The 12270-nt window shown below is 44.1% G+C and overlaps 1 protein-coding gene across 1 annotated transcript in view; it reads left to right on the forward strand.

Annotated features, from left to right (window-relative positions):
- The window catches only part of ssuh2.1 (ssu-2 homolog, tandem duplicate 1), a 56024-nt gene extending 43923 nt beyond the window's left edge, over positions 1-12101 (forward strand). Inside the window, exons 5-12 of the mRNA XM_014134074.2 lie at positions 2678-2738; positions 3002-3126; positions 3602-3664; positions 4127-4236; positions 4841-4933; positions 7139-7244; positions 7403-7519; positions 11267-12101. Coding sequence (XP_013989549.1) covers positions 2678-2738; positions 3002-3126; positions 3602-3664; positions 4127-4236; positions 4841-4933; positions 7139-7244; positions 7403-7519; positions 11267-11401 — 810 coding nt within the window. The 3' untranslated portion in view covers positions 11402-12101. The remainder of the gene's footprint in view (positions 1-2677; positions 2739-3001; positions 3127-3601; positions 3665-4126; positions 4237-4840; positions 4934-7138; positions 7245-7402; positions 7520-11266) is intronic.
- The last annotated feature ends 169 nt before the right edge of the window (positions 12102-12270 follow it).

Consider the following 12270-nt stretch of genomic DNA (forward strand, 5'->3'; position numbering starts at 1 on the left):
AGGTCACGTTTTTTTAGTCTCCAAATATCCACTATTTCTAATGTGTCCATAATATTTGTGATTTCCTTAAGGGCACGGGGTTTTCAAAGCAGTATGGATCATCCTGATTTGGACCATTATAGATTAATGAGCCAAATCTCTTTTTCGTCCACTTTCATATTCAAAAAAGATCCACCTTCCTTCTAATCATTCCTGACTATTTGCAAATTCAGATCAAAATGTTTGTTAATTAATATCATCACACCTTTTGAGTTCCTTTGTCCATGACAGAAAATTATTTCAACACCCCATTCCTTTTTCCACGCAACTTCATCTAAGGATGTAGAGTGAGTTTCCTGTAAACAGTATATGTTATATTCCTTTTCTTTTAGCCACGTAAAGACTGAACTTCTTTTTTTATAATCTGCTAAACCATTGCAATTATAACTAGCTATACTTATTTCACCCCTTACCATAACTAGATACTATTCTCAGTCTAAATTGACCATAATTAGTGCTTGTAAAGTTACTGCCATCAGAGGTATTATGACGGTCAAAACTAAAGCTTTCAAATGTCTGATATTTAGAATTCAAGAAATAGGTTCTAGCAATATTTGTTTTATTCCCTTGCCTGTTTGCCTGTGTGCCAATGCCACAGATGTTAGAAAATTGAGACAAGATATTGTGTGTAGTAAATCTGAGTAGGTTGATGTGGATGATATTGGAAGTGATTTAGTGAGAGTGTGTACAATGTCTGTATAAGAGTAAGACTATAATGTGTGATGTCCAAATAAATAATAACTCTGCCAATTTGCATGGTTGAGTGTCTGTGTGTGTAACATGTAGTGCGTATAGCCTTAATATTCATGATAGACAGGTATCCTAGTGGTTAGAGGGGGGGCAGGTAGCCTAGTGGTTAGAGGGGGGGCAGGTAGCCTAGTGGTTAGAGCGTTGGACTAGTAACCGCAAGGTTGCAAGTTCAAATCCCCGAGCTGACAAGGTAAAAGTCTGTCGTTCTGCCCCTGAACAAGGCAGTTAACCCACTGTTCCTAGGCCGTCATTGTAAATTAGAATTTGTTCTTAACTGACTTGCCTAGTAAAATAAAAAAAATATCCACTTCATAATGTTCAGATATTTTTACAGTTCCCATACTTTCTTCTTTCCATCTATAAAAAGTTTGTCCACAATGAGAGAGGCACGCTTACCCTTCTCCCTTTGTTGTCTTTGTACCGGCCACAGTCTCTTACAACGTTCGTTTATCTCCCTTGGAAACTGGTCATTGAGACTGAATTTGGTTCCTTTAAGCTCCTTCCCCTGCTTTTGATCAGCTCCTTTTGTTGGTAGTGTTCAAACATTGCGATGATCGGTCGGGGACCCTTGGTCTTGTCGCTCCAAGTCTGTGTACTCGGTGGAAAGCCACCTTATTTACAGTCTCTATAGGAAGTTTCAAGGCGGATTGCATGAATTCTCTGATCGCACCCTCAGGATTATTGGATGCGTCATCAGGAATCCCAGAAAAAAATAGATTTTCACGCTACGACTTTGTATGTCTAGTAGCGACTCCTTCATCACCCTGTTTTCCCTGAATAGACAATCCATGTTGGAATCGTGGATTTTTACCGTGGCTGTGAGTGCCTTGTTTTCTCTATGGAGCGTGAGAATTTCACTCTGGCTGAACTCCAAACTCCCCCTCAGCCCTGCTACCTCCTCACACAACTTTTCCAGTGTTGCATGGATTCCAGCCAGAGCACTAGCCTCTACCTCAATGGTAAGTAAATTGTCCGTGTCTGTAGATTAATAGTTTTTTTTTTATGGGTTAGTTCTTTTGTGAGGTGGTCGGATCTTTCCATGATGGAGTATGTTGTTCCTCCATAGTTTAAAGCTGTTGGTACTCGTCGATTTCCCTCAGGATCTCTTTAGTATCCAGGTTGGCTCTTTACTGCAACCAGTTGTTTTACGAAACGATAACAATGAGTCTTTCCCACGACGACGACAGGTGTCTGTAGTACAGCCAGGTAGCACTCGCGGAATCCACGCCAAAAAATGGAACACAAACTTGCACTCCCAGCCGTAAAGACTAACCGCGTCATGGAATCCTTAGCAACAAAACTTTAGTTCTGATTACAATCGATTAAATGTTTGTTTTTTTATAAACAACAAACCGAGTGTAGACAGTAAAATGTTCTGTTGGGTGCTTTGATGATGTATCTGATGACGTATTTTTCTCTTATGAAACCTCTAGTTGGCAGTATCTCTTATGAAACCTCTAGTTGGCAGTATCTCTTATGAAACCTCTAGTTGGCAGTATCTCTTATGAAACCTCTAGTTGGCAGTATCTCTTATGAAACCTCTTGTTGGCAGTATCTCTTATGAAACCTCTTGTTGGTAGTATCTCTAATGAAAGCTCTAGTTGGCAGTATCTCTTATGAAACCTCTTGTTGGCAGTATCGCTTATGAAACCTCTAGTTGGCAGTATCTCTTATGAAACCTCTTGTTGGCAGTATCTCTTATGAAACCTCTAGTTGGCAGTATCTCTTATGAAACCTCTAGTTGGTAGTATCTCTTATGAAACCTCTAGTTGGCAGTATCACTAATGAAACCTCTTGTTGGCAGTATCTCTTATGAAATCTATTGTTGGCAGTATCTCTTATGAAACCTCTTGTTGGCAGTATCTCTTATGAAACCTCTTGTTGGCAGTATCGTTTGGAGACATATACCGAGTCCAGATCCAGTGCCTGGGAGATGGAGCCATTTACTGGTAATTTCATACTGTCTCAGGACAGCTTTTTGTCTGTTTCAAATAACTAGACAAGGTGTTTTGTCAGAAACGGACATATTTGTTGTCAGTTACAAAATACACACATATATCTGAGTGAGTTCCGGTTTGTACCCATACACTACGTGTATGGCATCTATTGTATGGCACAACAACGCATGACAACAGAGTTGGCTTAACTGGAGCACACACAGATGTGCAACTAGGCGAGGTATCCCATGGCGTTTCTTCCTCCTATCTCTCAGGCCAGGTGGTAGATGGACCTCAGTACGGGATGAGCCCCCCTCCGTGGGACGTCCCGGTGCAACAGCCACAGAGATACATCGATGTGATCCTGAAAGTGCGTGTCCCTCACTCCTCTTTTGTAAAGGTATTTCTACGTTATTACCTCCTGAAAGGAAAGAGTCTTACATCCTACACATCAACTCTTCTTTTCAGTAATGACATCAACTCTACTTTTTCGTAATGACATCAACTCTGCTTTTCAGTAATTTATACATTTTTCCAAGTCCAAAGTTCTGTTGTATAGTGTGTGTGTGTGTGTGTTAATCATTTGTTAGCCCTTCTATGTTGTGTGTGTGTGTGTGTGTTAATCATTTGTTAGCCCTTCTATGTTGTGTGTGTGTGTGTGTGTGTGTGTGTGTGTGTGTGTGTGTTAATCATTTGTTAGCCCTTCTATGATGTGTGTGTGTGTGTGTGTGTGTGTGGACATTTGATGTGTGTGTGTGCGTGTGTGTGCGTGTGTGTGTGTGTGTGTGTGTGTGTGTGTGTGTGTGTGTGTGTGTGTGTGTGTGTGTGTGTGTGTGTGTGTGTTCCGCTCCTCACTACTGCTGTGGTTGTTTCAGACGTGTCACCGATGCCATGGCTGTGGAAGGACGCGCTGCACACACTGTGCAGGGAGGGGGAATGTGAGTAGCAACTTCTCTCTCCTTATTTACATTCCCTCTCTCTCTCGCTTCTCTTTAGACATTTTAGTCAAGGAGGCCCAGGATTTTTTTTTTCCTGAGCAACGCGACCTGACCAGCAAGTTAAAGGGATGGTTTTCTGTACATAAATTAAAGCCTATCCCGACTAAAAAGCCTTCTCAATGCAGATTCTCTATGTCCGAGAATCACACCGTAGGTTATAACTACCAGGGTGCAGAGTTATTTCTGGTCTGGACGTGTTGTCAGGGAAACCTCTTGGCCTTGTTTCAGAGGTATTAATAGACTGTCCCCTGTTTCAGAGGTATTAATAGACTGTCCCCTGTTTCAGAGGTATTAATAGACTGTCCCCTGTTTCAGAGGTATTAATAGACTGTCCCCTGTTTCAGAGGCATTAATAGACTGTCCCCTGTTTCAGAGGTATTAATAGACTGTCCCCTGTTTCAGAGGCGATGTCCGTTCTGCCACGGACATGGGCGCAGGACAACAGGACATGGACGTAACAACAGGGTCGGCAACAACAGATGTTCCAGCTGCCAGGGGAGGGGAAGGAAGAGGTGCAGGACACCTACATTTACAGTATATTTTACATTGAGCAGAAGCTCTTATCCAGAGCGACTTACAGTTAGCGCATTCATCTGAAGATAGCTAGGTGAAATGGCCACATATCACATTCATAGTAAGTACATTTCTCTTCAATAGAGTAGCTCTATGTAGTCCGTGCTAGTTCTACCAATGCAGTGCCAAGACAGAGAAGAGCTTCCTCATCACTATGCTACACTCACAATCTCTTTTCACAATATCAAAAAAACTAGTTTAACATAATGTCTACCGCAACGAGGCATTAGCTGGAAATGTAATGTCATTTTATTTCATGTTAATTAATAGGACAGCACCAGCATCTGAGGTACAACTTGTATTGTATCAATAATGATTAAGTGATTTATTTAGTGATTGATTGATTATATCTACTTGAGTTTTGATGATTAAAACTCTCCTTTGTTCCAGTTTTCTCCTCCAGATGTACTTCCTGTTGATTGGTTGGCTAATTGATTTATTAATGTCTCTCCTCCAGGTGTATATTCTGCCATGGACATAATTTATTCATTTGTTGACTGATTGATTGGTAGGCTAATTGATTGATTGATATCTCTCCTCTAGATGCACGTTTTGCCATGGACACGGACACAAGACCTGCCCCACCTGCCAGGGCAACAGAAACCTGATGCACTTCATTCAGCTCACCATCACATGGTACTGAACTCAGCCCGGTTTCCCCGATGGAAGCTAAGCCTACATGTGTTTTTAACAATGCGTCGGTTCTTTAATAACGTCAAGAAAGATGTCACAATGCGTCGGTTCTTTAATAACGTCAAGAAAGATGTCACAATGTGTCGGTTCTTTAATAACGTCAAGAAAGATGTCACAATGCGTCGGTCCTTTAATAACGTCAAGAAAGATGTCACAATGCGTCGGTCCTTTAATAACGTCAAGAAAGATGTCACAATGCGTCGGTTCTTTAATAACGTCAAGAAAGATGTCACAATGCGTGTCCCAAAACACCACACGGAGAGAACGCTCACCACGTCGTTGGTGAGCGTCACTGATAGAATCTAAAGAAAAAGCAGCGCTGTTCTCAGATCAGCGTTCTCCATTAAAATCGTAACATTAGAATTGAATGGAGAAAGCTGATGAGGAAGCACATGGTGGCAAATAAATGACAGGCAGTAGGACTAGCCTATTTGTAAAATACAGTATAACTCCATATGATTGAAATAGGCTTGTTGCCCCATGTAGCCGATGTACTGTTTATTGTAATGCAGTCATCTCAGTTGTGGGGGGACAAAATAAATGTATGCACGATGGCTGCGCTCGTGCGCCATCCTGCGCCATCGTGCATAAATGTGTTTTGCCCCCCTTCACCAAACGCGATCGTGACACGCAGGTTAAAATATCAAAACAAACTCTGAACCAATTACATTAATTTGGGGACAGGTCGAAAAGCAATAAACATTTATGGCAATTTAGCTAGCTAGCTTGCACTTGCTAGCTAATTTGTCCTATTTAGCTAGCTTGCTGTTGCTAGCTAATTTGTCCTGGGATATAAACATTGAGTTGTTATTTAACCTTAAATGCACAAGGTCCTCTACTCCGACAATTGATCCACACATAAAACGGTCAACCGAATCATTTCTAATCATCTCTCCTCCTTACAGGCTTTTTCTTCTCTGGACTTTATATTGCGATTGGCAACTTTCATAAATTAGGTGCATTACCGCCACCAACCTCGTTTGTCTTTCAGTTACCCACGTGGGTACCTGCTTCTATAAACCAATGAGGAGATGGGAGAGGCAGGACTTGCAGCGCGATCTGCGTCACAAATAGAACTGACTTCTATTTTAGCCCTTGGCAACGCAGATGCTCTTTGGCGCACGTGAGCAGTGTGGTTGCAATAATTGAATAATATAGATTTCTACATTTATTTTGCAACGCTCGCGCACGCGACACAAGCGGTGTAGTCAGGGTATTATGATGATCTTAACGCCACAAAGGTTCTGAGAAACGATGCCCAGATCTATCTGGAGATGCACTACATTCAGCTCACTGTCACATCGTACTGGACTGAGCTGGTACTGGACTGAGCTGGACTGAGCTGGACTTGACTGGACTGAGCTGTTTAAAAGCAGGGATGGGAAACTCCAGTTCTCAGGGGCTTGATTGGTGACACACCATTACCCCAGCTGATAGACACTTGACTCCAGTAATCAACTAATCATGGTCTCCAGTTTAGAATACAATTACTTTAGTTATGACAGACTTGTCAATAAGTCGCTTTAGGCAAGTCCAGGACTAGACTCACTTTCTGTGTACAGAACACGAGTCATATTACAAGCTGAACAAACAGTTCATGTTATTGTCCTGCTGAACTGAACAGAAGAGTCATATCACAAGCTGAACAAACAGTTCATGTTATTGTCCTGCTGAACTGAACAGAAGAGTCATAATACAAGCTGAACAAACAGTTAATGTTATTGTCCTGCTGAACTGAACAGAAGAGTCATAATACAAGCTGAACAAACAGTTCATGTTATTGTCCTGCAGAACTGAACAGAAGAGTCATTTCACAAGCTGAACAAACAGTTCATGTTATTGTCCTGCTGAACAGTATTTGTATAACCTGTACTATTGTGTAACCTCTTAAGTCAACAGAAGCAGTGATTCCCCTAAGATTTATTTCAGCAGTGGTGGCAATGGATTAGCTCAATTACATGCTAGCTATTTCCCATAGACTTCCAGTCATTGAGCCAACGACTATCCATTTAAGAGCGTCTCAGCAAAAAAAATATATATAGAAAAATATAGAAACAAATGATTCCATCATATTACATCATGGCAGCTGGTAAATGAATATAGGGGAAACACTGAACAGAAGCATCCTGGTCCTGCTTTATCCTGCAGGAAGAACCACGTGTTTGAGTTCGTACCGGACCGGCTACCTGAGTTCCCTCTTAAGAAGTTTGAGAAGGTGTCTGGGGACGCGTTCTTCGTTGATGAAAGTATTCTGGTAAAGATCTATTTTATTTTACCCGAGTAGGGTGCTGTAAAGATGTGTTAAACAGATCCCAGATCTGTACGTGACCATGATAGAGAGAGGTTGGCTACATGTTTGTCACTGTGGTGTTATGTTATCATGTTCTAACCTCACCGGGCCCATTCCCCCAGGTGTACCCCATCGTGGGTTTCCCTGACCAGGAGATCTGTGATGCCTCCAGGAAGGCGTCTCAGGAACACCACAGCAGGTTCTCACCACAGCAGGTTCCCTGTCGCATCCTACAACAGGTGAGTTATCTCTGGGCCTATAGCTGGGGTCCTGGTCCAATACCCATCCTACAACAGGTGAGTTATCTCTGGGCCTATAGCTGGGGTCCTGGTCCAATACCCATCCTACAACAGGTAAGTTATCTCTGGGCCTATAGCTGGGGTCCTGGTCCAATACCCATCCTAGTTATCTCTGGGCCTATAGCTGGGGTCCTGGTCCAATACCCATCCTACAACAGGTGAGTTATCTCTGGGCCTATAGCTGGGGTCCTGGTCCAATACCCATCCTAGTTATCTCTGGGCCTATAGCTGGGGTCCTGGTCCAATACCCATCCTAGTTATCTCTGGGCCTATAGCTGGTGTCCTGGTCCAATACCCATCCTAGTTATCTCTGGGCCTATAGCTGGGGTCCTGGTCCAATACCCATCCTAGTTATCTCTGGGCCTATAGCTGGGGTCCTGGTCCAATACCCATCCTACAGGTAGTTATCTCTGGGCCTATAGCTGGGGTCCTGGTCCAATACCCATCCTAAGTTATCTCTGGGCCTATAGCTGGGGTCCTGGTCCAATACCCATCCTAGTTATCTCTGGGCCTATAGCTGGGGTCCTGGTCCAATACCCATCCTAGTTATCTCTGGGCCTATAGCTGGGGTCCTGGTCCAATACCCATCCTAGTTATCTCTGGGCCTATAGCTGGGGTCCTGGTCCAATACCCATCCTAGTTATCTCTGGGCCTATAGCTGGTGTCCTGGTCCAATACCCATCCTAAAGGTGGTTATCTCTGGGCCTATAGCTGGTGTCCTGGTCCAATACCCATCCTAGTTATCTCTGGGCCTATAGCTGGTGTCCTGGTCCAATACCCATCCTAGTTATCTCTGGGCCTATAGCTGGGGTCCTGGTCCAATACTCATCCTAGTTATCTCTGGGCCTATAGCTGGGGTCCTGGTCCAATACCCATCCTGGGTTATCTCTGGGCCTATAGCTGGGGTCCTGGTCCAATACCCATCCTAGTTATCTCTGGGCCTATAGCTGGGGTCCTGGTCCAATACCCATCCTAGTTATCTCTGGGCCTATAGCTGGGGTCCTGGTCCAATACCCATCCTAGTTATCTCTGGGCCTATAGCTGGGGTCCTGGTCCAATACCCATCCTACAACAGGTGAGTTATCTCTGGGCCTATAGCTGGGGTCCTGGTCCAATACCCATCCTAGTTATCTCTGGGCCTATAGCTGGGGTCCTGGTCCAATACCCATCCTAGTTATCTCTGGGCCTATAGCTGGGGTCCTGGTCCAATACCCATCCTAGTTATCTCTGGGCCTATAGCTGGTGTCCTGGTCCAATACCCATCCTACGTGAGTTATCTCTGGGCCTATAGCTGGGGTCCTGGTCCAATACCCATCCTAGTTATCTCTGGGCCTATAGCTGGGGTCCTGGTCCAATACCCATCCTAGTTATCTCTGGGCCTATAGCTGGGGTCCTGGTCCAATACCCATCCTACACAGGTGAGTTATCTCTGGGCCTATAGCTGGGGTCCTGGTCCAATACCCATCCTAGTTATCTCTGGGCCTATAGCTGGGGTCCTGGTCCAATACCCATCCTAGTTATCTCTGGGCCTATAGCTGGTGTCCTGGTCCAATACCCATCCTAGTTATCTCTGGGCCTATAGCTGGGGTCCTGGTCCAATACCCATCCTAGTTATCTCTGGGCCTATAGCTGGGGTCCTGGTCCAATACCCATCCTAGTTATCTCTGGGCCTATAGCTGGTGTCCTGGTCCAATACCCATCCTACAACAGGTGAGTTATCTCTGGGCCTATAGCTGGGGTCCTGGTCCAATACCCATCCTAGTTATCTCTGGGCCTATAGCTGGGGTCCTGGTCCAATACCCATCCTAGTTATCTCTGGGCCTATAGCTGGGGTCCTGGTCCAATACCCATCCTAACAGGTGAGTTATCTCTGGGCCTATAGCTGGGGTCCTGGTCCAATACCCATCCTAGTTATCTCTGGGCCTATAGCTGGGGTCCTGGTCCAATACCCATCCTAGTTATCTCTGGGCCTATAGCTGGGGTCCTGGTCCAATACCCATCCTAGTTATCTCTGGGCCTATAGCTGGGGTCCTGGTCCAATACCCATCCTACAACAGGTGAGTTATCTCTGGGCCTATAGCTGGGGTCCTGGTCCAATACCCATCCTAGTTATCTCTGGGCCTATAGCTGGGGTCCTGGTCCAATACCCATCCTAGTTATCTCTGGGCCTATAGCTGGTGTCCTGGTCCAATACCCATCCTAGTTATCTCTGGGCCTATAGCTGGTGTCCTGGTCCAATACCCATCCTAGTTATCTCTGGGCCTATAGCTGGTGTCCTGGTCCAATACCCATCCTACAACAGGTGAGTTATCTCTGGGCCTATAGCTGGTGTCCTGGTCCAATACCCATCCTAACGTAGTTATCTCTGGGCCTATAGCTGGGGTCCTGGTCCAATACCCATCCTAGTTATCTCTGGGCCTATAGCTGGGGTCCTGGTCCAATACCCATCCTACACAGGTGAGTTATCTCTGGGCCTATAGCTGGTGTCCTGGTCCAATACCCATCCTAGTTATCTCTGGGCCTATAGCTGGGGTCCTGGTCCAATACCCATCCTAGTTATCTCTGGGCCTATAGCTGGGGTCCTGGTCCAATACCCATCCTAGTTATCTCTGGGCCTATAGCTGGGGTCCTGGTCCAATACCCATCCTAGTTATCTCTGGGCCTATAGCTGGTGTCCTGGTCCAATACCCATCCTAGGGGCCTATAGCTGGGGTCCTGGTCCAATACCCATCCTAGTTATCTCTGGGCCTATAGCTGGTGTCCTGGTCCAATACCCATCCTATTTATCTCTGGGCCTATAGCTGGTGTCCTGGTCCAATACTCGTGAATCGCTCCCTCCCTCCCTCCCTCCCTCCCTCCCTCCCTCCCTCCCTCCCTCCCTCCCTCCCTCTCTCTCTCTCTCTCTCTCTCTCTCTCTCTCTCCCTCCCTCCCTCCCTCTCCCCTGTCAGTCGTATCCTACAACAGGTGTTCTTCTAGTCTTTCAGCCCTATGAGGGACTTTTCCTAATACTCCTGCTTTCCTTCTTTCCTTCATTCCTTCCTTCTTTCCTTCCTTCCTTCCTTCCCTTTCTCCTCTGTCAGTAGAATCCTGCAACATGTGAGACATCCCTGTAAGGGTTCTGTACCAATACTACTCAACTGCTTTCTTCCATCTTTCCTTTCCTTCTTTCCTACTCTGTCAGTAGAATCCTGCAATATGAGTCACACCTGTAAGGGTTCTGTCCCAATACTATTCAACTGCATTCTTTCTTTCTTCCTTCGTCCTCTCCTCTGTCAGTCGCATCCTGCAGCCAGTGAGTCTTCTCTAGGGCTTTTCACAATACTGAACTGAACCTAACCAAGCCGAGTCAGACCAAGCCGTACTGAGCTAGCCTGATTACTTTTCCAGCATAGTTTCTGGAGTCAACCCAGTTAGGATGATAGTGTGAAAAGGGTATCTCAGCCTGAGTCCATGTTGTAATACTCCTGAACGGACTTCTCCCCTCCTGCCGTGCCCCACCTGAGGTCCGTAGCGGCCCGTTTCTTTACCGTTCAACTGCGTCCTTTCTGCCTTTTTAAAAATGCGATTGTCTTTAACGGCCACTAGAGGCCAGCACTGACATAAATATAACAGAGCCTCCCTGGATTGAGGAGGCTCTTTTGATCATGTGTAGTAATATCTACTCAAATGTTTCTATTTCTTCACAGCGTCAAACCATTGAGTTGGTTCCCATCACTCACGCCTTCTATTCCTACAGTGGAAAAGACTACGACTACTTTGTTTACGGTCTCGAGAATAAGGTTTTCACTCCTAAATATCCTTCCGCCTGTGTTATATTATAAAAGCAAACATCTCATGATAATGTAATGGTAGTCCTGTCCTTTTTTTTAATGAATATTTTATAGTCATTACAATATACTTTACTTATTGTTGTCATATAATCAATGAGATAAGGAATGTCTACAGTATTCTAGAAATGTGTAACTACCATCTTTTTGATTCTGTATAAACAAAAGTCTATCCTGACATTTTTACATTTGTAATTTTTTTACTCAAAAGGGTGCTAGACATTTTTGAACTCAATGTAAAACCAGTGCCTGTTCATTTCAGCCATTCTAACCACTGATTTTCCATCACACAATTGAATTGAAAGTATATGCTATATTATAACAATGATATCCAAAGTATATGAAGTTGGATAATGGAATATTTTATTCTGAATTTTGTTATGTTTGTCTGTACCTCTGTGGCCTCTCCAGTTTTGATCATAGAGATGGAACTGTAGACATAGAATGAGACGCAGAATCATTTTAATTCTATGGAGAATCTAGTCGATCTGTTTCTATGGTTTTGGATCATCCACTGAAGTAAGTCTAAGCTCAGAGTAAGAGAGGTGTTGCCTGTGTGTTTCTAATTGTAATCAATTAAATGTTTTTATATACATCTGAATTTTAATACATGCACCTTACAACCTATATGCAAAATAAAACAACTTTTCTATAACCTGTATTTTTATAATAAAAAAAACCTATGATTTTTGAATATTTGTATTTTTTTTTCATCATTTGGAACTGGAAGGGTGGGATAACTTGCTGTATAAAGCAAATTACTCGTCAATTCCCGTTGTTATATTAACAAACCAATACTGTATCATGGTGGAATAGATACACCTGCACGAACACTTTGTTCCCACCCGGTGTGCGTCATGAGT

This window comes from Salmo salar, chromosome ssa12, assembly GCF_905237065.1.
Source record: "Salmo salar chromosome ssa12, Ssal_v3.1, whole genome shotgun sequence".
In the NCBI taxonomy this organism is placed as follows: Eukaryota; Metazoa; Chordata; class Actinopteri; order Salmoniformes; family Salmonidae; genus Salmo; species Salmo salar.